The following is a 26,041-nucleotide window of genomic DNA, read 5'->3' on the forward strand; positions in this document are numbered from 1 at the left end:
TGTAGAAACTGCTCAATTAAGAGCCATAGTGCATTCATCTTTTTGTATTAAGAGACAATTTCTCTATTCAGAAAAGAAAGTGTCCAATTCCGGATCTGTATTGTCTCTGCTATAAGATATCCTCTTCCTTTTAGGGACGTCCAAATAACTTATCTCTTCTTGATAATGTTGATCTGTGGACAAATCTGAATAGTTATGTCAAAAATAAAGAAAATGTTTAATATTTTTTTTTTGCTCAAAAGCTTTCTTAGCTATATCTTTCCCTTAAAATTTCTCCCTCAAAGTTTTGAATGAAAACTTTCACTGGATTTTGATTCAGTTGAAGATGTTTCAATTCTCAAAACTCCTTCTCTGATATCCCGGGCCGAGGAATTTCCCGAAAAATAACGGGGAAAAGAGTGTAAAGAGTGTAAATAAAGGTGTAATTTTCTTAAAATTACACTCTTACAATCTTTTCCCTGCTAATTAAGAGTGGAATTGGCTTTACATCCTTATTCTCGCTTGATAACGGTGGAATAAGGGTGGACACCTCAGCCCGGGGAGGAGTGAATGTGATGTATTAATAGGGTACCATTGTGTCTCCAAATGATGGGTCCAGTGTAGTTGTAGTAAGCAGTGTCCACTCTTATCTCCAGAGTCACTGTGTCTCCCAAGTGGACTGTCTTCGTGAAATCCACCGGCTTCAGAGGAGCTACACAAACAAATTAACACCCTAGTTGAGAGGTCAACTTTATGAAAAGACTTAGAAAGTCGACCCGGGCGCGAGGGGGATTTCGGGGGGATTTCCCTGTTTTAAATACACGGTCGACCTCCTAGTGAGGGTCGACCTAAAGTCTTTCCATAAATCGACCAACGGCTCTCATCAGGAGCAACCCTCCTTCAGTCAAAATAGACCATCCTGTATCAAGCTGTTATTTGCTTTATTAGTTGCTTTATCAATCTTGGTGCTTTTAAATGATTGTTGAATCTGCCAGTTCACTTTCATTTTACACGCATCAAAATCTTCGCGAAAACTTGGATAAGTACCTAGGCCGAGGCTAAATGATGTAAGATATACGATAACTAGCAAAGACAACCCGGGTTGACCACCATACAAGAAACTTACCAACCATAAAACGCCATATATGGATTTTATGGAAACTCACTAAACTTACTAAATGATCATAAAAGTTTTTGAGTATGGCTGACAAACAGTGCAAAGGCCACCTGTAATTCCAAAACAACGTTTCTGCGCATGAAATGTGAAAATTCTGTACTTTTTTTATGGTGCCTTATTTACCATAAAACGCCATAAATAAAAAAGTTTCTGGACCGTTTTATGGTTACAAATTTTCCATAAAAATGCTGTAATATTAATTGCCCATTTTTTTCGGTTATTTTTCAAGTCAATTCGAAAGCACACTTTTGGATTCATTTAAACTCAGAAAAACATAAAGTTTACCTCTTTGATGTCTTGCTTAACATAAAACGCCATAAAAAACATTTATGGACCGTCAGAAAAAAATCACTGCAAATTTGATATAATTTTGCAGTGAATGAGTTGAATTTATAATAGAAATATAAATTCAACGCATTGACCGCAACATTTTCTAACTTGTCATTAATAGTTACCGCTTATCGTACATAATTTTGGCGTAGCTAAGCGTAGATCTCACCTATTTTTGCGTTTCGAAGGAAAGATCTTACTTAATTTTGGTTTTCTAAGCGATTATAAGCCATTGACTTTTGTTAAGAGGTGTGGCACTTCGAAAAACGGAAAAGTTTTCAAAACGGAAAAACGATGAATAGTGAACAACTTATTTTTTGATTTTGAAAAGTAAGACACGGTTGTAAGCCAAGAGGGGATTATTATCTCGGAATTGTGCGTCATTTTTGAGGAATATTGCTGGATCTGCGGGAGCCTTGGAAGCTGGCATTAGACTTTGACTGGACAAATCAAAGCCTAATTAATAATAATAGCAAAGTCTAATTAAAGCGTGTCCGGACAAAACAGTCCCAGACAAAACAGTCCCAGACAAAACAGTCCCAAATTGCAAAATATTCCCAGACAAAACAGTCCCAGACAAAATAGTCCCAAATAAAATGTACCCAATGCCATTATACCCAATGTACTTTGAAATGTTCGTTCAATAATCCGACAACAAACTAGCAGTCGCTATTACCCGTATGTTTTAACATACTTAATGGCCATGGCCATGCCTCAGCGGCCCGTGGGACTTGATATGAAACTATCACAACCGAACATGGGATTAAATTATCCGCTTGTTAAATCATACGTGTGAGAGCTATTATAATGGCCTTGGGACTATTTTGACTGGGACTGTTTTGTCTGGTTTCTGGGACTATTTTGTCTGGGACTGTTTTGTCTGGTTTCTGGAACTATTTTGTCTGGGACTGTTTTGTCTGGGACTATTTCGCTATTTGGGACTATTTTGTCCGGGACTGTTTTGTCTGGGAATACTTTGCTATTTGGGACTGTTTTGTCCGGGACTGTTTTGTCTGTTTTCTTGGGACTATTTTGTCTGGGACTGTTTTGTCTGGGAATATTTTGCTATTTGGGACTGTTTTGTCTGTTTTCTTGGGACCTTTTTGTCCGGGACTGTTTTGTCTGGGAATATTTTGCTATTTGGGACTGTTTTGTCTGGGACTGTTTTGTCTGTTTTCTTGGGACTATTTTGTCTGGGACTGTTTTGTCTGGGACTATTTCGCTATTTGGGACTATTTTGTCTGGGACTGTTTTGTCTGGGAATATTTTGCTATTTGGGACTGTTTTGTCTGTTTTCTTGGGACTATTTTGTCTGGGACTGTTTTGTCTGGGAATATTTTGCTATTTGGGACTGTTTTGTCCGGGACTGTTTTGTCTGTTCACCTAATTAAAGAAGTTCTACGTAGTCAGCGTATATTAAATTAAGCTGATTAAGTTCAAATTGTGTAATGCAGCTATTTAAACCAATATAGCCTATGTATAGGGGATGATAATTGTGTAAGTAGACCTTAGGTTCCCGGGTTGACCACCATAAAAGAAACTTACTAATCATAAAACGCCATATATGGATTTTATGGAAACTTACTAAACATACAACGACCATAAAAATTTTTGAGTTTGGCTGAGAAGAAGACCAAAGGTCTACATGCAGTTCCAAAACAACGTTTTTGTGCATAAAATTTCAAAATTCCGTAGTTTAATTTTATGGTACCGTACTTACCATAAAACGCCATAAAAAACTTTCTTATGGACCGTTTTATGGTTACAAATTTTCCATTAAAAATTTTGTATGATTAAATGGTCGATTTCTAGGTGTCGTTTTTCAAATAAACTCGAAAGCCAAGTTTTAGATTCAATAAAAACCAAAAAACAAAGAATCAACTTTTATGATACCTTACTTACCATAAAACGCCATAAAAAACTTTCTTATGGACCGTTTTATGGTTACAAATTTTCCATAGAAAATTCTGTATTATTAAGTGGCCAATTTACAGGGGTTCTTTTTCAAATGAATTCGAAAGCCAAGTTTTAGATTCAATAAATGTAAAAAAAAAGAATCGACTTTTGTGGTACCTTACTTACCATAAAATGCCATAAAAAACTTTCTTATGGACCGTTTTATGGTTACAAATTTTCCATTAAAAAGTTCTGTACTATCAAATGCCCATTTATTGCACAGTAGAATACAGCAAGAGTTCAAAAACATAGTTTGGGGAGGTCGATTTTTGCTCCATCATATAGAAAAAATGACTTAAAAATGAACTAGTTTGATATTTTCACTACTTTTGTCTCCCTTCAACACTTTCCGATTTCACTTGCACCCAACTTATTTTTTGAAAACTTTCAGGAATCATTTGAAGGTAGATTACAGAAAAAACTCAAAAACATAGTTTGGGGGCTCGAATTTTTGCTGCATTATAAAAAAATGATTTAAAAATGATTTTTGTCCCATGTGTACCTAGACTGTTAAACAAAAGGAATTTTTGCTACAGCTTGTCTCTGGTAAAAGTTAGCTTTTCATACGGAAATTTGCGATTATTTCGAATAAATAATTTTGAAAAATAGTATTTTTCATTGGGTAATTTAGTACTCAATTCTCCTATATTTGTGTTTGTAACTCCGCCGTAGCCGGTCCCCAGCCCGGGTGAGAGAAGGAGGAGGGGAACACACCCAAAACATACTGGAAAATCTCAAAAAGTTGTTCGTTAGTTCAACTGTAGATTTTTTTCCCACAGTATTTAGCCTATTTCAGCTCTCGAAACGTCCTATGATCAAACAAACTTACTAAATATGAAACGGGCCATATATGGTCCATAAAAGTCCATAAAAATTTACTTTTTATGAGCTTGCTATGGTTAGTAGCATATATGGTCCGTTTTATGGATAATAAGTTTTTCTACGAGAGCATTATTTTTTCCTACTATGGTAATATATGAATGAAAGAGAGGGCCCTGCCATATATGATTCGTAAATAAAACGGACCATATATGTTAACTTACTAACCATTAAACGGACCATATATGGAAACTTACTAACCATAAAACGGACCATATATGGAAACTTACTAACCATAAAACGGACCATATATGGAAACTTACTAACCATAAAACGGACCATATATGTAAACTTACTAACCATAAAACGGACCATATATGGCAGGGTCCTCTCTTTCATTCATATATTACCATAGTAGGAAAAAATAAAGCTCTCGTAGAAAAACTTATTATCCATAAAACGGACCATATATGGAAACTTACTAACCATAGCAAGATCATAAAACGGAAATTTTTATGGACTTTTATGGACCATATATGGCCCTTTTTATGGTTAGTAAGTTTGGTCAACCCGGGTTCTTTACTCAAATGGAGCTATCTTCAAAGGTTCCGCGCAGATGGTGCAACATTCCTCTAAAATAACGCATAACTAACTTGGAACATAACAGTACTGTCTTGCAAGGTCCTCACACACGAGCCACACTCAAGCATAACAAAACTCAATGTGCTGCAGAACTCACTTGAGCACATTGATAAGACAAATATTGGAACCAATTATACATTTTGAGGACATCAGACTTCGGCTGTCAAGTACTATTAGGAAATCACTTCCTAAATTCACATAATATATGAGAAAAAAACATCACACAAAACGAATGGTCTCCATGACCTCGAAACATCTACTTTTTTAAGCATGTTGTTGATCTTTGATAGGTTTTCGACCTTAAAAGACGAAGTTGAATTTGAACTTTACAGAACAGCTACAGACATCAACAAATACAACATCTTCGAACAGTTGTCACAAATTTGTCTAGCAATCAACACCATTGTGCAAATCCAGAAGGCAAACGCAGAAATTAGCTTACTACTGAAACTCCCTAAGATTTGAAATCTTTGAATGATGCATTTTCAGTTTTAAGAAATAAACTGACACAAGTCAATAACACAGATGCACAAACAATTGCAAATAGTAATGTGAACAACATAAACTGTATTGAAACGGGGGGTGTCAATTATAGGAGCAATCACGACAGGGCCTTCATTTACCCAGGATAGGGACAAACAACACTGGACTTCTCCAAAGATGTCACATGCTGCAACATTAGAAAAGAGGTAATATCTGGCAATCCCGAAAAAGGGCAACGTTGATGCGATTATTATTGGTCACTCTATCACAAACAGAATTATTGGTGAGCAAATTTGTCCAAATGTTGTTACTAGAGAATTCGGAGGTCACCGCACCAAGGACCTCTGGAAGGAACCAGCAGCACAAAGCAGGAGAAAACGAAACAAATTTTTGTGCTTGCGGGGGTCAACGAGTGCGTGGCCAGTGACTTCGATATCAACGAGGTAACTAGCAGCTATGACTAGCACTTGCGCTCACAAGTTTTAGGCTGAGGTAATATTGTCTCCAAAATCCTCTTGGCTCATTTTGAAACAAAAATTGAGCAGTATTGAACAAAAACTGAACTCAAAAATCAAGTCCTTGGCCAAAATAATCAACAATTTACAGGGCTGTAAAATAATTTTGAACAATTTTTGCACGAAGTTTCAACAAAATCCAAGTTATCTGCATAGTGATGAAATGCATTCTTCAGAAGAGGGAGTTTAGGCAGTAGTAAATCACATCAGAGCAAGCTGCAATGCTAACGGTATTGAAATTTCAGCAAAAGAAATAACGTCAAGACCAAAATTTATTGCTTGAAACTGCAATCCATATAACAAAATGGTAACTTTTCCCAAAAAAAGACTCAATTTTCTGAACAACCATCGACGTTAAAGCAGGTCATTCGTGCCATTGAACATTATTGTGCAGAGAAAAGTCACTTAACCTAAATATGCTTATTTTTAATTTTTTTGTATCATCAGGTTAGCCTCGATAAAAACTTTATTAGTTTTCATCTATTTAGACTTCCTATTCAAATTAGACGGAGCAAAAGAGAAGAACAACGGTCCCATGATAAACTACGACAATGTTATTAAACTTTTGCCGAAGTAAAATAAAAATCATAAGTTTTGTCACCTAAACGCCCAAAACGATCACAAAACGTAGTCAATAACGCACAGCGCACAGCTTTCTCACACATTGTTGAGACATGGGTAAACACAAAGAAAGAGAAACACAACACATATTTTCCTTATAACGGATTGCAATAACATATCCGCAGTAAAAGAGGTGGTGTCGCACTTCTTGTTCAGAAAAATTGTCATCAAAATTAAGAAGTGATTTTAGATTTTTTTGACAGAAAACTATACAGTTCGAATATACAATGAAAATAAATGTCAAAAAAAGAACAAAAAGTTACAAATAAATATAACTTACAACCCAAGCGAAAGCCATCTTGAAACTTTTATTGATATATTGGCGAAAATCCTTGACAATGACATAATACAATGTAATTCTGTCTTTCTTTTGGTTGATTTTAATATAGACTAATTGAGAAAATTGGAAAAAAACTTCTTGACAGTGGGATAATACCATGCACTCTCAGTACAAGCTGCTCACGTTTCCCAACCAGAATCTACAAAACAACCGAACACAAACAGATTATAATATCACGGATAAAAAAACTTCAATAGCAGGGTTTGGGGTTCACACAAGGTTCAAAACAGAGCACTTGTGCTCAGTAGTGGTTAGAAAACAACAAAATGAAAAGAACCCAAAAATTGTTTTTTGTTTGACAGTACACTGGCATTTTCTGTATTCACATTTTTGATATTAACTATAACTTTTTCGTCTTCATACTAATGATTACTCTTGTGATGCAAAAGCACGCAATAACGAATGCATGAGAAACTCATTTGAGGACAATCCAAAAGATGATTACAATATAGCGGAGTAATCCAACCACTCGTTGATTAACGTGGGTGCCCATACTGGTGATCTCATAAATTTTGCTAATACAAATTCATCTGGTCACCAATGACCGTTTAATTCTGATAATATAGGCAGGGGTTATGTGTTTAAAACAATTAGGGAGCTGGATAGAAGTAATTTTTTTGGACCATGGACTCTTTGGCTCGAATAATTAAAGACGTGGCATAAATTTTTGTGCCTCATCTCACATACCAATCCAACGTATGAGTCTAAAGCCACATAATTCCAAAGCAACCCATACATGCTGACGTTACACCTCTTCACAAAAACGCAGAAACACAAAAACGCTCTTCTCAAACATTACAAATGATTGGCCTATTTTTGTAGTAAATGCTTTCTCTAAACTATTTGACAAAAATTTACAATATCTGCACATCTAGATATTGAACAAATTCTAAACCAATTTGGTTTTAGATCAAATTATTCTACTCATGACTCTTTGCTATACTCAATTGAATTTTTCAGAAAGGCAACTGATTCCGTAGAGATGATGCACTTTAAGACTTCTCAAAAACGTTCAGTATCACTTCAAAAGTTACTACAAATCTCTGTTCAATTGCGGGTAAACGAAGTCTACTGGAGCTGACATGAGGTAAAAAGAGGCTTCCCACAAGGTACAGTTCTTGATCTTTTCCTATTGAATGCCTAAGTCAAGGATGTGACTCATACAATTGATGGAAACAGCACTTTAGTCCAATTAGTTGATGAATGTTTGTCTGTTGTGGTATACAAATCCGGTAATACTGCAAAGCATTATCTGTATCAAATTCTTGCCAAAGCAAATTTGTTTTTCAAGTCATATGTTGATGTCAATTGCTAGCAAATTCAATTATATTTGTCTGCAAACCTAATGATGAACGTCAAAATTTGAACTGGATAGCCAAAAAACAACAATACGTCGGAATCACACTTGATATAATTGGGATTTTGGCAGCCAATTAAAAAAATATTTTACAAAAGATGAAAATTTTCACAAAACAATCAGAACAATTAGAAATCAGCTCCCTACAAAATGTTCATTAGCTTTATTAGATATGTTTAAAAAGTTTTATTAGATGCCTTTTTTCTCATCTGAACTACAATAGCCTTTTCTTCATTAGTGTAAGGGAAATTATGTTAACTTCTCTTAAAAGGCAGACAACATGAGTAGTAGAAGAAGCTGACTAGAACCTCAACGGGGGGGACACTATGTATTAAGATAGGGAATGCAGAAATTGTCCCCCCCTAGGGGGACACTTAGGGGGACATTTAATGCAATTCGCACTAAATGTCCCCCTAAGCGTCCCCCTAGGGGGACATTTTCTGCATTCCCTATCTTAATACATAGTGTCCCCCCCGTTGAGGTTCTGCTCAGCTCCGAATTTTTTTTTCGAAAAAATTCTTCTATTTTACCTTTCGGCTGATTGTAACTTGGTTCAATTTGTTTACAAGCATGACCCAGTTTTTGTTACGACTAATTGTTTGCTGTGGCGTCTGTTTGTTTGTTTAGAACAGTGATATAAATTAAGCACTGCTATTGCTAGCATTGCGATTACATAATTTGTGTATGATAAAAGTATTCAGATCTAGTTTTTCATATTTGAGAATTTACCGCTAATGTGTGAAACATGTTTTGTGAATAAAAAAAGTTGTCGGAAAAATTTTTTTCAAAAGTTGAAATTTTTACCCTATAGGGGATCCGAACTTGTAAAATTTTTTGAAAAATGGGGTCGAAAATTTTTTTTGCGTTTTTTCGGCTTTAATCAACGTAAAAATGTTTGAAACTTGTTTTGTGACTGAAAAAAGTTGTCGGAAAAAATTTTCTCAAATTTTGAAATTTTTGCCCGATAGGGGACAATAACTTGTAAAAAATTTTGAAAAATTGGTTCGAAAAAATTTTTGTTGATTTTTTGGCTTCAATCAACGTGAAATGTTGTGAAACATGTTTTGTGAGTGAAAAAAGTTGTCTGAAACACTTTTTTCGAAAATCGAAATTTTGGTCCCATAGGGGGACAATAACTTGTAAAAATTTTTGCAAAATGGGGTCTAAAAAATTTTTGTCAATTTTTTGGCTTTAATCAATGTGAAATGTTATGAAAATGGGGTCCAAAAATTTTCAACGCTATTTCACTTTTAATCAATATGAGAAGTTGTGAAACACGTTTGGTGTGATAAACAACAACATTAATCTTAACACCACACCCCAAACACTCCGCTAAACATCAGCCAATTACAATTACCTCAAACATACACCACAATGCATGCATACTTACATACATATATACATACATACACACATAAATACATACATTCATACATACATATATACCTACATACATACACGCATACATATATACATACATACATACATTCATACACATACATACATAAATATACACATTGATAAAAAAAACCAGAGTTGTACAAGGAAATAATTTTTCACGTAATTATGTGTACAATTATGGTCATAATCACTTATGTCCATAAATTTACACATAAATGGGACAAAAACAAAAAAAATAATAACTAGCCTGTTAGTAGATGTATAAAATCATTAATGATATATTGAGTAGAGAGTCATCGGATCATGCCCAAACATGATCAGAGTCACAAAACTTTCCAAAATAAATTAACCAATCGGAGTGCTTGATTTATTATTCAAGTTGACAACCAATCAGAATTGAAAGATTTATAAACAAAAACTCTAAACGCTCACGTTCAGTAAACAGTAAATAATGAACACAATAGGAACAAAAGACATCAAGCTCATTCATGAGAAAGTTTTATCACTGAGAGGTAACATAAATTTTACACACATATCTTATCGACAATTATATTTCGTAGCTGCTTGTTCTTTGTTAGATCCAGAAGTTGACGGAGAAATAGCACTTAAATTTAGACCCTATGGTGGTTTCATTGGAATTGATAATTCAAGACTAGATCCCTTATTGAAACGGAGCAAAGTGCTACGACTTCATGCTGCACTGCATGACGCCGCTGGATTTATAAAAGATTGCCGAAACAAAGGCCCTGGATATGTTTACGCTTTCCGTTACTCACCAGTAAACAATTGTCTTTTTGGACACCTGACAGGAATATTATTCATTCTATCAGTGAAAATTTTTCATTCACAATTGTTTCGTGAATTGGAATGTTAGAAAATTTTGGCAGCAAAACCACAAATATTATTGTCCTCGATCTCGAAGGTTTCAACCTCAAGTCACTTGGTTTTATTATTAAAGAATTCAGTTTGTGTTCCAGTTACAACGATACAATATTTTTCAAACCACCGCTTAAATTTGCTGATTTACCCGCACACGATAGACAAACTGTTATTTGGCTGACCAATAACCTAAACGGTCTTGATTGGGATGAAGGTGATATACCTTACTGTGATTTGAAAACAATCTGTCTGAGTTTCAGTTTCCGATTCACACGGAAAAACTTTTTTGCTAAAGGCATTGAAAAGTGTGAGCTCCTCAGTAAGCTTTTCCAAAAAACTGTTTATAATCTGGAGGATCTAAATTGTCCCCGAATCACAGAGATAATATCAGAAGAACAAGTTCCCTCCTGTTATCTTCATTCAAACTTTCGTTTAACAAACGATCAATTATCAAATCACTGCGCGGAACGTAAAGCAAGAATATTCTCACAGTGGACACAAAGTGATGTACAGAGAAGACACGGCAACTTTAACAACTTATCTGTCAGACAACTTGAAGATATTCTCTTGCTTGACTCCACTTGACGATCAGCCGATTGTAATATTCAACAGAGTTCAGGATCCCTCTCCACCAATACAGAATTATTTTTTAAGTGATCAACAGAACCGAGCGAACTATCTCAACAATAAACCAAACACAGCACAACAACCGCGTTACAACTCGCTTTATAGCGCAGCAGCAAAACGTTATTTTGCATCCATTACTCTTTCTCCCGACGAACTAGACAGCTTTAGGGCTTTCCTGCCCGTGATAGATAATTTCTATCACTTCCAACTGTACGTAAAAAATAAACAGAGAGCTCGAGAACATCGGAATCAGTTCAATTATGGCTATGAACAAAACAAACAAGAAGCCTATGCAGTCCCCCAAAGAGCAGCGAATCCCACGGAAGCAATGGGCGGACAAAAAAGTTCCTCAGTTTAGATTGAAAAAACCACCACCAGAACGTGAGCTATCATTTATTGAGGTGCCGAATGAGTTGCGATTATATGTCTTGGAGCACCCCGAAGTTGAAAAAGTCTTCAGTCAACCATCGTTCGAGGAAAATGACTCATCAACCGTTTGTTATAAACTAGAGATAAAAAGTCATATTAAAGGTTTCAATTTGTTTGAGTTCTGGTACATGAAACAGTTGCCCTGAGAATACTTCAAAAATTTAACATTTTGTATCATTCTTGTTTCAATTCACTTTTCAATTAATTATTTTTCTCCAATGAATCAAAGAGACGAGGCTGACGCCGGTATCAGTAATTTAGTCTTTGATGTGAACAACAAGGAGAGGCCCCCATGGCGTTGTTGTTCAAATTCAACAGTGCCAAGGTCCGAAGTAATATTTTTTGTTCAGGTTAGTATCATTGTCTTAATGATCATTCTTTGCTTCTCTATGCTCTTTCTATTATCAGAAAGCTGTGAAGAGAAATCAATTTGGATTGCTCTCTTATCGAGTTTAGTTGGTTACATTTTACCTAATCCCAAACTATGAACAAAGTTATTCTTACACATGACAGGGTATTCATGTCTATTGTAGGACCAAGTGGTTGTGGTAAAACAGAACTCTTGTTTCGGATGCTAAAAGGTTCGACCTTTTATCCACGTTTTGAGAAAATTTATTATTTTTACAAAGAGTTCCAACCACTTTTCAAAGATATGCAACAAGTTATACCAGGGATTGAGTTTCTAAAATACTCAGGCTTTGATATAACAAAAAATCTATCACATTGTCTGCTTATCTATGACGATTCATGTGAAGAAATCTTCAACGATAAAGAATTTGTAAAAATAGCTACCTCAGGACGTCATCGCAAATTACATGTTATATACGTCAAGCATAATTTGTTCCATCAAAGCAAATGGTCCAGAACCATTGATCTGAATACAACACACATAATATTATTCAAGTCGCTTCGTGACATTCAACAAATTGAATATCTTGGAAAACAGTTGAATTGTCTCCAACTGATAAAAGAAGCATACAAATTAGCAACTGCGGAGCCCTTTGGACATTTTGTTATTGATCTCGATCCCAAAACCAGTCAGGGTTTACGATTTGCGTCACATATTATTGGACCTAATCCTTCAAGTTTTTACCTTCCTTCGGAGGAAGCCGTTGTTACAACAATTACGAATGAAAAGGAAACATTTGCTTATGCTCAAGCAATGGGCAAATAGCACAAACAAGAACTCCAACATTGAATCCGAGTTACTTAAAGACGGCGACTTCATTTGGTTTCTGAGTGACTGTGTGATGAACGTACTCTCTGGAGTTGTTCCAGTCAATAAAAAAGAACTAAAACAATTTGAAGAAACTCTGCGTCAACTTTCGAACAGGAAAGTAGGGAAAACTGAACGGTTAAAAATAATTCGATCTCCCTCGGGCAACAATCTCATTCAACTCATAGCATTACCCTGCATTGAATATCTAGAACAAAATGCATACTGAAGAGTTTGTGCTAATACCTAAACAGATGTATACAAGAGAACAACCTCATGTCTCTCAATTACTCAGCAACAAAAATATTCACAATCCAGCCAAGCAGATATCACTTCTCCAGAGAAACAAGTCACCATCAACTCCTTCTGCCTCGCAACAGGATGCAGAACAACAAACTGACGCTTCAGTGGATGATAGAAGTACAATAAACGAGTCTATGGCGAAATCATTTACGACAGACAACACATCGACTATCAAAAAAGGAGTGCTGAATGATATTAGAATCTTGAAGGGGATAAAGTTTGAAAGAGCGAATTCAATACTGGACATAATAGAGGAATCAGATTCTGTTTCCTTGGACTCATCAAAGAGATTGCTTATTAATGGTACAAATACAGAAGTTCTTGCTGCTACGTTTCTTTACAATTTACAGCAAAACACTTGCAAATTATCTTTCGAACAATTCAGTGTATTAACGCATCTCGATATTGGTTCGCATTTGACTTGTAACACATACGCCAAAAAGTTTCTAAATTTATCATCTGAAGAGAGACTGCAATTTTTGGAATATGAGTCGGACAAAGAAGTTGCTTCAAAGTCCCAGCGAAAGAAAACAAAAGCTTCTGACAACGACCAGAGAAACTTTGAAGAGGCAGAAAAAGAAATCAAACCAACCAGCCCCTGGGAGAATTACTTCCTATAAAAGTTAAACAGTTAGACAAATTGTACACTAAAGGCAGTGCTGCATTTGGTAGTATTGCTAACTTGAAGAAGGCTAGCGGTTTCACCAGAGACAAAATTGTTCGCTATCTTCAGTCGAAAGCCCCGTACACAAAATACAGACAATTCAGGAAAAGTTTTCCCCGACTGAAAGCTGTTGCATATAGAATAAATGAAATCTGGTCTGTCGATGTTGCGTATATGGATAAAGTTGCCCAACACAACAACGGTGTAAAATACTTGTTAGTGGCTGTGGATGTTTTATCACGTTACTTACGAGTTCAACCAATGAAAGCTTTATATGCAAAAGATGCTGTTGAAGCGTTCAAAAAAATGATCAAGAAGAAACAACCAGAAAAAGTATGGACAGACCAGGGATCAGAGTTCAAAGGCGATTTCAAAAAATTTTGTGAAAAGAAAAGAATTCATTTATATACAACAGAAAGCGAAACCAAGTCGGCATTTGCAGAGAGGAACATTCGATCGCTTAAAAACATCATTTAAAAATATTTGGAAGAAAAGTGGACTTGGACATATATTGAAGATTTATCCCAGTTTGTAAATACTATAAACAGTCGTGTTAACCGGGTAACCCATTTAGCACCTAATAAAGTTTTCAAAAAACATGAACCATTTTTAATATCATTAGCAATCAACACAACAAAGTACAAACCAAAATACGAAAAAGGAGACCTTGTTAGGATTGCAAAGCACGACGAAAAATTCAGAAAAGGTTATAAACAAAATTATACAGACGAAGTTTTTACGATATTCAAAATTGCTACCGTGAGTCCACCAAAGTACAATCTTATAGATGCAAACAACGTTATAATTGAAGGTAAATTTTATGAACCGGAATTAGTCCAAGTAAACGTGTTAGTTACTGCAGATGATAAAAATGAATCCCGCCAAAGAATTCACAATCGATCTAATATCCAACGCATCAATGGAAATTTTTGGTGAAAACACAATGGCAAAATTCCGTAACCAGTTATCTCAACCACTTATTTTGGATGGAGAATGGCAAGTAGCTTTATCTTCAATATCCTTCCCATCAAACATCAACAACGTCAATTCAAACGGGTTAGTCGTTTATAAAAACTCGCTAGTGGAACTCGACGCCTCAAATAATCGCAGTGGACACCTTAGAAAAATTCGCAAAGGCATTTACACTAGTTTGGATCAACTCATGGATGAACTTAGGCGAATTGCTCAGTTTAAACAATTTGATTTTACTTTTGACAAAATTACTCATAAACTGGTTTTACAATTCGGAGCGAATGAGGGTTTTTCATTTGAAAACGAAGAAGTTCCAAGTATTCTCGGCTTCAAGGGTATAAAAGACAACTCGCATGATGGATACATTCATATTGGATACAAATCACACCAAACTCTCAATAGACACCAAAGTGATTTCCCAGTCGATATAACCTGTGGCTCACAATTAATATTTGTCTGAATAGACATTATAGAATATCAAATTATTGGAGACGTGAGAGCTCCTGTAATTAAAATCATTGAGACCGAAAGGCGTTTAAGAAACGGCAGCATAAACACTGTTACACCTATTCATCACAAGACATTTACAATTCTGGATTACAAGCCCATACTTTCTAACAATATTCAGAACATTAAAGTGGAGTTGAAGAACGAAGCCGGAAAACTTATTCCATTTAATGGTACAGGAAAAGTGATAGTAGGCTTAAAGTTTCAAAAAAACAAGTGAAATGGAAGCTTACTACAGCAACCAAGCAGCGCAGTCGATGCCACATTTCTCCGGTCATTATCGTCAAAGAGGAAGTGGCTTTGGAGCCCTCGCAGCAGGTATTGGAAGAGTTGCTTTACCATTGGCAAGAAGAATTATATGGCCCGCTGCCAAAAGAATTGGTCGAGAGCTTTTAGTGCAGGGTGTACCTGAGTTGGTAGAAGTAGCAACGAAACGACAGTCGGCAAAGCAGGCGTTGAAAAGCGCGGTTGCAAAAACAGCCCAAAAACAATTTGGTGGTTCTCTCCATTCACGCATAACACGGGGCCGGCAAGCTATTAGACGTCGAAGACAACACTTTGCTAAACCTCGAACCTACAAGAAACGTTTCACTAAAAAAATCATTTCTCGAAAACCACAGCCAAGAAGAAGTCGACTGGGTTTTTTCTCTCGTGTCAAAAATGCGAACTAATATTGTAATACCTTCCGAAGCCACTCACAGCTCATTGGACTTATTTGAAAAACCGCCTTTGCTTGTTACCTTTGATCAATCATTTGAACAAAAAACTGGACCACTTTATTCTCCCTCTGGATCATCGCTCGAATTTGAAGTTGTAGGCGATCGCAACAATTTCATAGACTTGCAAAAAATTTATTTGGAAGTAAAATGTCGAATACAAAATGTCGATGGAACTGATTTACGATATGACGCAGGTGATCCCGCTAATACTGATGCCGCATTTTTTGTGAATAATGTCCTTCATTCCCTATTTGCTGACTGTACTGTTTCTGCAAATGGAATAAAAATCTCTTCTGCCAATGGACACTATGCTCACAAAAGTTTCATAGAAACAGAATTCTCGCACGGGACAGATGCAAAGAAGACTTGGTTAAAGTGTCAAGGTTATGAGTATGAAGCAAACCCTAGCGCAATTGCTAATGCATTAAAAGATGCAAGAAAGCAGGCTGCGAGAGAATCAGCTCAAATTACCCTTTATGGAAAACTAGCTGTTGATTTTTTCTCGTGCGAAAAACAATTAGTAAGCGGAGTTACCCTGAGAATTTCTTTCCGAAGGTCACAAGATGATTTTGCCACTATAAGTGAAGCAGCTGGCAAAAACTACAAAGTAAAAATCGATGAAGCAAACTTATTTGTTAGAAAGATGACTGTATCAGACAATGTAGTCGGAGCCATTGAGAAAACACTTTTGAGAACACCTGCAATATATCGATACAATGAAGTGATAACAAAAACTTTTCTTGCAACAACGGGGCAGCAAAGTTGGAAGCACGAAGATATTTTTACAAAAGAACCCATAAGACGACTTATAATTGCATTGTGTGCTGGTGATGCTTTCATTGGAGCTAACACAGTAAATCCCTTCAACTATCAAAAATTTGGGCTGCGTGAGATTACAGTGTTCCGAAACGGTTTCGCTACAGCCGGTACACCAATGTCAACAATTGACAACAAGCGTTTGTACTACAATTCAATGAGCGCATTAGCCTATGTAGAAAACGGTCATGGAATACCATTGAGTGAATTTTCAAACCATTTTATAATGGTTTTCGACCTGACTAGTACACAAGAAGCCACACATGATTTTATTCATCCTGAACTAACAAATTCGTCTATATCGGTCGAGCTAAAATTTGATACAGCTTTAACAAACAACGTTGAAGTTTTCTTCCTCGGTGAAAAATCATCTACGGTGTATATTGACTCTGCAAGAAACGTATCCAAAAATATCCTGCCTATGAACGCATACTAATGGACGAAGATCAAGTTTATATTCAAGTTCAAAAGTGCAAGCATCTCAAATACAAATTTCGAGGTGTTTATGCCGCTGACAATTATCCGTTAAATTTACCTGTTAACAGTTTTATAATTGTGAATGCATCGCGAGCTGATTCTTTTGGTTCACATTGGGTGATGCTTGCGAAACGCTACGCATACCCCGTACTATACTTTGCAGATCCGTTAGCACTACCTCTGACTGCCTATAAAGACATTTTCTCCCGCCTATAGCAATGTACTGATTTACATATGATGATGGATATTATGGAGCACAGAAGAGATATTCAGTCTCCCCTGCAATCAGCAGACTCGCAACTGTGTGGTTTATTTTGCATCTATATTGCTCATTATTTCTATAGCAGTAAGTTTCCATTTGTACCTGATGTAAATGAAATGCAATTGTTGGCATTTTTAAAACTCATATGGAGTGAAATTGAATTAATTGTTCTATCACAGTACTATTTTAGACAGTAGAATTTTTACAGAACTGAAAGTTTATTAAATAGTCTGAAGTCTCACGTACAAAACTTCCCTGCCCACTTAAAATTATATCCATAATCTGATAGAATGTTCATCGAGCATTAGTTGACAAAAACGTTTTACAGTCACATCGGGGATAGTAGAAGCACGTTTGTTAGAAGTGGTAGTAGTAATGGTTGAGAGTCTTTTCACAAGGTTAGGCAGAGGAAGTTGTTTTTTAGTTTTGTTGGTTGAAACATGATTACATTTTGACAAGTACTCCACAGCAACATGTAAGCGAGAGACAATAGCACCATGAGCAACAAAATTTTTTTCCGTAGGCAAAATAAGGATTATAAAACAAGTCACAAGGCAAGGTATCGTCGCAGGAGCATACGAAGAGAAATCAATTTTATCTTTGGGACCCGTATCTTCAAAAATGAGATGCCAATGATTGGAACCAAACAAACAACCATCTATAACAGTCGAAGATGAATGATAACCGTACGCATAATTTTCTATTGCAGAATCTTGAGGTTTTGGTTCTGTGTCGCAAATAGTGTATTTGAATCGTTTTTGGAATTTTTTGAAGTATTCAGGACTGTTTTCGTACATAGCTTCAACCATAGTAAGAGACTAAACTGAGTGAGTAAACAGTGAATTACCTCTATGAATTATTGGGTTTGAGTTGATAACATGGTGTAAACAAAATTTCAAGGTCGTTCGAATACGAAAGTTCTTTACATTGTTGTTATTTTTATTGCTTGTAAACAAATTCTGTCTAGACATTAAGTAAACAAACTATAGCTGTCTGGTTTCTACGACGCTCAGCAATTAAAACAAAGCTGTCGCATTTTTCCCGAAGTTCCAAAATCTTTAACCTGAGGTAAATTTTGGGTTGTTTTCATTGCTTTTCAAATAAATTTTGTCTAGACATTAAGTAAACAAATCAGATTTGTTGAAGTTGTGTACACGAATAATGGCTGTCTTAATTTTAAAAATTTGCTGTGATTGGGTGACGACTTGAATTAAAATCCATATTTGTAACATAACTAATGGTTCCAACTTTGTGGCTTGTAAACAAAGTTTCCGAAGACATTAGGTAAATAACTTGAGTCTGATGGAACTTTCCGATGTTATGTAACCTTTGTTCTGATTGGCTGACGACTTAAGATATAATCTATTTTTAGTAATACAACTAATCGTTCCAACTTTATGGCTTGTAAACAAACTTTCTGAAGACATTAGGTAAATAAATAAAGGTTGACGGAACTTTCCAATGTTATGCAATGTTTGTTATGATTGGTTGATGACATGATAAATCCATTTTTAGTAAATAGACTTATTGTTTCAACTATTCTGTTTGTTTATCGTCATGAGAAATCATTAAGTTTTTGGGGAACAGGAGAACCACTTGTTTACCGAATTTCTATAGAAACGTTGACTGTTAACTTTTTTAAAAAATTTTATCTTTCCTAATCCGATATTTAGTCACTTTCTAATTTTTGGGAAATGCCTGCAAAAGACCGACATTTACAGATCAGCTGTGAAAAATGTGGAAAATCTATAGTAAAATATCACATTGCTCGCCATAGAAAGACTTGTTCTAGCGGTACCTTATACTGCAAGAAACAAAACTGTAATTTTGCAACAAAAAATTCGGCAGAACTATCGTACCATATTGCCAAATCGCATGGATCGAAAAAGCGTAACACCTTAAACAAGTGCGTTGTTTGTCAGAGAGATTTTCCAAGTTTCTACTCGCTGCAGCTTCATCGCAGGAAGATACACCAAGTTAACACGAAAGTTGGGAGCTTAAACACAACCCGTGTCCGTGAAATAGTTGATGAGTTGAATGAAGATAGTGAAAAATTGAAAGAGGAATTAGCAGCATGTCAGCATTTACTAGTAGATGTGCACGCTGAGCATGGAAGACAAGAAGTTTTCAACTTCAGCCTGTCGAAATTGGACACCAACGAAATCAACAAAAAACTTGATGAAGTTTTTGAAAATCTCAAATGTGCTGCAAAAGTTAACCTAGCTTTGGGGTTCCTGTTGCACAACGTAGAGAACAACGACTACCGTTATTATTATCCGCACGAAAATAATTTACTTCTGGATAGGGCGCATTTGTTGAGCAATAAAAACGATTTACTCAACCTTCAAAGTGAAATTGAAAAGTTTGACTTGATTGAAACCTGAACACAGGAACGTCAGAACTCAAAGTGGCGATTCGCTTTAATTACGAACGTTACCATCTTTGCAGCACTTTTAAAAAAATATTCCTTTGGGTTGCCTGGATTCTGTTCTTCCGGAACCTTTGTTAAGAAACCCAGAAGTTAATTGTCTGGTTTCAAATGGACATGATGTACCTTATAACGATAACTTATGTCTATTCCGCGCAATTTCCATTCATTTATTTGGATCCGTAGATGTTGAACCACATGCAATGCAACTGTTTGACAATTTTGTTTCGGCCACTGACTGTGATCCTGAAAACTTCATGGGAGTTTCTCTGGATCAAATCCCAGTAATTGAAAATTTAGTCGAAAAAAATATCTTCATCTATGATTTTACCATTGAAGATGGTGAAATAGTTGGTGAACTTATTCGACGAAGCATTGAACGATATGAAGAAAACATTAAATTACTTTGCTATAACAACCATATCTGTTACGTAAATGATATCAACAAATTCTTCAAGAAGTTCCGCTGTCCCAGCTGTGACGTCTTCTTCAATCACTCTGGACATTTTAATCGCCACTTACGAACTTGCAAAGAACGAGTGAAAAATATCTATCCGAGAGGTGTTTATTCGTTAAAGGAAACATTGTTTCAGAAACTTGAAAACTTCTCAATCGCTTATCCAGAATATTGTACCCTCTTCAAAAATTTTGCCGTCTTCGACTTTGAAGCAATATGTGACAACTCATTGATAATTAGTAGCTCTGCTACAACATCATGGATTGGAACTCATGTACCAGTATCTGTTTCAATTTTCTCCAATCTGTTGAAGGAACCAATTTTCTTGTGCGAAGAAGATCCTAATCGTCTCATCATATCATTTGTTGCTCAACTTGAAACATTAGCAGCAAAAAACAAAGCGGACATGAGACCTAAGTTGTTGGCGGTGGAAGCGGAGATCAAAACTAGGTTGAGTGATATTTCCTCTAGATTGCAAGTTGTTTCCGAAACTCAACCAAATATCAGGAACAAAACGGAAGATAGCAATGCATCTGAAAATTTTTTAAGATTCCAGCAAAAGCAGCTCCTTGATCTCCAGCGTCATTTTGATAGTTATGTTGACACTTTACCAGCTTTTGGATTCAACAGTGGAAAATATGACCTTAACTTAATCAAAACTTATCTCATTCCTCAACTAATAACTGATAGATCTATTCAACCTACGGTAATAAAGAAGGCAAACCAATTTATATCTTTTAGTTTTGGTGACATTCAGTTTCTCGATATTCTGAACTTTCTCGGTGGAGCTACATCTCTGGATTTATTTCTGAAAGCATATCAGTCCGAGGAGACAAAAGGATTTTTTCCGTATGAATGGTTTGATTCGTTGACGAAACTTGACTGTGACAAACTTCCTCCCTATGACTCATTTTTCAGCAAACTGAAAAACTTTAATCCTTTGGAGAAGGAGTTTTCTGAGTACGAGAAGTTAATACAGCGTGGGAAAGACGAGAAGATAATCCTAAAGGAGATGGGACTGAAAGAGAAGCCGCTGTCAGGAAAACAAAATTATACTCTTTTAGCAGATTTGTGGAAGAAGGAGGGTAGGAAAACTTTTCGTGATTTCCTTCGATGGTATAATAACAAAGACGTTGTACCAACGTTGACTGCAATGAGTAAAATGATTGAGTTTTATCATAATCGGAACATTGATATATTGAAGCGCGGTTGTACACTTCCAAATTTGGCTAATATTTGTCTTCACAAGTCAACAAGTTCAAAATTTCATCCGTCCGTCGATAGCGATAAAGATTTACATGAAAAAGTTCGAAGTGAAATGACTGGTGGGCCTTCTATTGTCTAAAGCTGTTGTAGACAAGACATTCATCCGAACATCAAACAACATTTGTAAGGCGATAGTTGGAATAGACGCCAGCAAATTGTATCCCTTCGCCATGAGTCAAGAGATGCCAACGGGTTTATACACTAGGTGGGAGTTCGATTCTGATCTCCAAAAGTTCAAAGCTCGTCAGAACAAGATTAGAAAATTTGAAAACATGGTTATTTCTTACTATCAAACAATCAGACCAGACTGTACTATTGAGAGCATCTATACAACTGGAAAACAGAAAAAAATTGATTGGTTTAGTGTTGATGGCTTTTGTGGACACTGCAATACAATTTTCGAAGCTCTCGGATGTTACTACCATTTCTGTCCCTGTAGAGAAGCTCAACCCTCTCTTAGCGAGGAAGAACTTAAACATGGTCTCCAGAAGCGAGAATCTGATAAGTTAAGGAAAAAACACTTGGAGAAAAAGGGATACAAAATTATCGAGATGAGGGAGTGTGAATGGTGGGATCAGGTTCAGATGAGCTCTTTTCTGAAAAATCACATTAGAAAAAATTTTCCCTACAAACTACCTTTAAGCATGGAAATCCTGCTGAAGCGAATAGATGAGGATAAGTTATTCGGTTATGTACAATGTGACTTAGAAGTTCCGGAGGAGCTCTACGAACGATTCGCAAACTTTCCTCCAATTTTCAAAAATAGCAACGTTGGAAGAGAAGATATTGGAGATTTCATGAGAGAGTATGCTGAAAAAAACGATCTATTGATGAAACCACAACGAATGTTGATTTCGAGTTATAAATTAAATAATGGAATAGTTATAACGCCATTACTGAAGTTTTACTTGAAGCTTGGACTACGTTGTACTAAAATATACCGATTTGTTGAGTATACCGCACAAAAGTGCTTCAATGATTTTGTGCAATCTGTTGTTGATGCGAGACGAAAGGCAGATGAAAATCTTGACTCGAGCGTTGTTGCTGAGACTATGAAGTTACTTGGGAACAGCTCGTATGGTTATCAGATTATGGATCGAAGTCGACACACCGAAACTCTCTATCTTAATGAAGAAAAAACGCATAAAGCAATTAATAACCGTCTTTTTAGAAGACTCAATAGCGTTTCGAGAGATATCTATGAAGTTGAACTAGTGAAAAGCACAATTGAACATCGCGAACCAATAATTGTTGGATTTTTTATCCTTCAGTATGCAAAATTGAGAATGTTAGAGCTTTACTACAACTTTTTTGACAAGTTCTGTGATGTTAAAAAATTTGAAGAGCTTGAGATGGACACTGACTCTCTGTATATGGCACTAGCTCATGAGATTCTCTATGAATGCATTCGTCCCGAAATGAAGAGCACTTGGAAAGAACTCCGAAGTAATGACTGTGTAGAAAATTTTCGCGCTGATTGTAACAAAAATTTTTTTCCGAGAACTTGTTGCCCTAAACATGTGAAACATGATAAGCGGGAACCTGGATTATTCAAGGAGGAGTTTCGATGTACTGAAATGTTGTCTCTATGTAGCAAAACTTATTGCTGTTACGACTCTAGAACGAAGAAAACTAAGTTCAGCAGCAAGGGACTCAACAAGAATGTTCTAGAAGAAAATAATGATGGACCATTGCAGAAGTACAGAAAAGTACTGGATGAAGCAGTGAATGTATCCTCGACTAACAGAGGATTCAACACAGTAAATCATCAAGTTCTCACGTACGAACAAACTAAAAAGGGACTTTCCTATTTCTATCCAAAGCGAATGGTGGAGGCAGATGGAATACATACAAAACCTTTGATGATCTGAAATTAAAACTCTACTTTCAAATATTTTACATCCGTCATCTTTATTTACTTTCGCTGATACTTGATAGATTCTGATTAGATTTTAAGTGTTTTGAGTAATTTTGTAGTGTATTGTATAACTAGTCTTGGTATTCATTGTAATTGATTAACTATCGTTCGGGAAAAAAACTTTGAAAGCTGCTTTATTTTTCATTCAAAGTTAAACATGGACAAATCGAATGAGTTCCTTAATCGTATCATCCTCCTTATATCAATTAGCTTTCCTTATAAGGAATGTCAGGAAATTTTTCAATCTTTAGTAGCGTTGATCAATTTTCGTTATTGTTTTCTGTGACGTCATAAATCCATTTTATAGCGTTCTTTGTGACGTCATAAATAGTATGCATTTCGTACTCATCAAACTCTTTCCCCTTTGATGAAAAAAAATACAATGACTAATTAAAAATAACATTGATTAGGATGTTCCTTAATCATCCCACTATGTGAACATCCAAGAACAGTCTTAATACATGTGAGCATCTAAGACTAATTTTAATGCTTGTGAGAAGCTATAGCTAATCTTAATACATGTAATACTATACCTAATTTTAGATGTAGAAGCTATACCTAATCTTAATACATGTAGAAGCTATACGTTATCTTTATACATGTAGATTCTATACCTAATCTTAATACATGTAGAAGCTATACGTTATCTTTATACATGTAGATTTTATACCTAATCTTAATACATGTAGAATCTGTCTTATTACAACTAATCTTATAAAATTTTATTCATATCCTTATATATCATACATTAATATCTGATTCCTATCTTTATACATTGCTAAAATAATTCAAGGGCGACCGAAGCGAGCCACAACAGCTATAACCAATCTTAATACATGTGGGTCGCCACCCCCCCCCCGGGCACCTCGGTCCAGCTATATACTACTAACATGTGGTCTGAAAACTGTTCTTTCCCGCTCATTTATAGAGACATCGTCTGAACGGCGCGTATCAAAATTGCGTCATTTTTCAAGACCATAGATCATCGGTTTTCGCCTAAAAACTCTTTTTTTCACCAAACTTCCATAAAGTGGAGCTCTTTAACTCTTTAACATATGCAATCGGAAACTTTAAGCAGACTAAAATTTCATTAAATGATGTTTTCCAAAAATTTTTTATAGCACAGACGAAAGGTTGTCCTTCAAATTTTTTTGGTTGCACTTGGAAGAATTGTCGCCTTATATAATGCATCATCATGAATTTCATACACTGTTTTTTCATTATTATCAGTTTAAAAAATTTCCCCCTTCAAATTTATTACGCTTTCAATTTGAATAAAGCATTGTTTTTATACTTCTATTTTAATTCAAGTGTTTCTTTCTCTCTCTCTCTCTCTGATGGAGATCGAAGTTTTAGTATTTTAGTTGAAACTATGACACGTTCTTGATAACAAAAACCAGAAATACATTATTATTTCTAGCTAAGATTAAACATTTCGAGTGCCCCACAGCAAGACAAACAGTGACTAATTCAACTGCTCTACGAAAACTTTTCATGAAATGTGGTTAGATTGGTCCTTATTTCAACAACATCCCAAAAAATGTAGACTCTAGAAAAGTTAATAAATTTGGTGGGTGTGCGGAAGTAAATGATGAAGTAGCCCAAAATTTGAAAAACAGTTGAAATAATCGTGTTTTCATTGCTAACTTTTGATATCAACAATAGTCACTTTTCATATACTTTGTTTCAAAACATAGTCCATTTTAGATTCCTGACCGGGACAACAAAAAATACAGGGCTAAAAGGCTGAATAAAAAACAATTCAACCAAAAATCCATTAGGTTAAAAAAAACAAAAATATGAAACAACTTTTGAAGTTTTCTTGTTGGGATTTATCATCAGTTGGCTGAAAATTTGAAATATTTGAAATATTGCTCTGTAATGTCAGAAGAAGCCACCAACCTTTTTATGAGGTTTTTGAAAACCCTGGTCAATTCATCAGTTAATCTTTCGCCAGTTTGACTCAGCAGTTAGATTTTTTAAAAATTACTTCGATTAACAATCAATACAACTGTATCTGGTGCCCATAGAAGATAATTGAAAAAACGTTTCTGATCATTCATAACTTCGTGTATTTCTTGCCACAGGGACAAGAATAGTTCTGAAAAATACGTGAAACATAGTCTGCGAGAGGAAACACAAGTTTTTTGGACAGCCTGTTGTTGAAAATGGTTAGCAGTACGAATGGAGAAACAGAACTCTCGGGAATTCGTCAAGCTAGTGGGAAAAGGGAATTGGAAAAAGGCAACTCGATATCTATGAGATAATACTTCTACCAAAGTTCTCTTACCACACGAGACACGAGACAACAGACGGGAAAACATTTGATCATAGTATGCAAGTGATGCATCCGAGAGCATCATCTCTGTATCATGATACTTTCATTAATTCTGATCATTATTCAGGCAACAAATTGGACACTATCAGTTTCACCACTTCAAGACAGCAGCACAACATTGTTGGAAACTCTAGACAATATTG

At 35.7% G+C, this 26,041-nt stretch overlaps 1 protein-coding gene across 3 annotated transcripts in view; it reads right to left on the bottom strand.

Annotated features, from left to right (window-relative positions):
* The window catches only part of LOC142344702 (angiopoietin-1 receptor-like), a 207,186-nt gene that overhangs the window by 145,305 nt on the left and 35,840 nt on the right, over positions 1–26,041 (bottom strand). For all 3 annotated transcript variants that reach the window (XM_075396570.1, XM_075396569.1, XM_075396571.1), the window contains one exon: positions 572–691. In XM_075396570.1, coding sequence (XP_075252685.1) covers positions 572–691 — 120 coding nt within the window. The remainder of the gene's footprint in view (positions 1–571; positions 692–26,041) is intronic.

This window comes from Convolutriloba macropyga, chromosome 8, assembly GCF_964194025.1.
Source record: "Convolutriloba macropyga chromosome 8, txConMacr16.3, whole genome shotgun sequence".
Taxonomy (NCBI): domain Eukaryota; kingdom Metazoa; phylum Xenacoelomorpha; order Acoela; family Convolutidae; genus Convolutriloba; species Convolutriloba macropyga.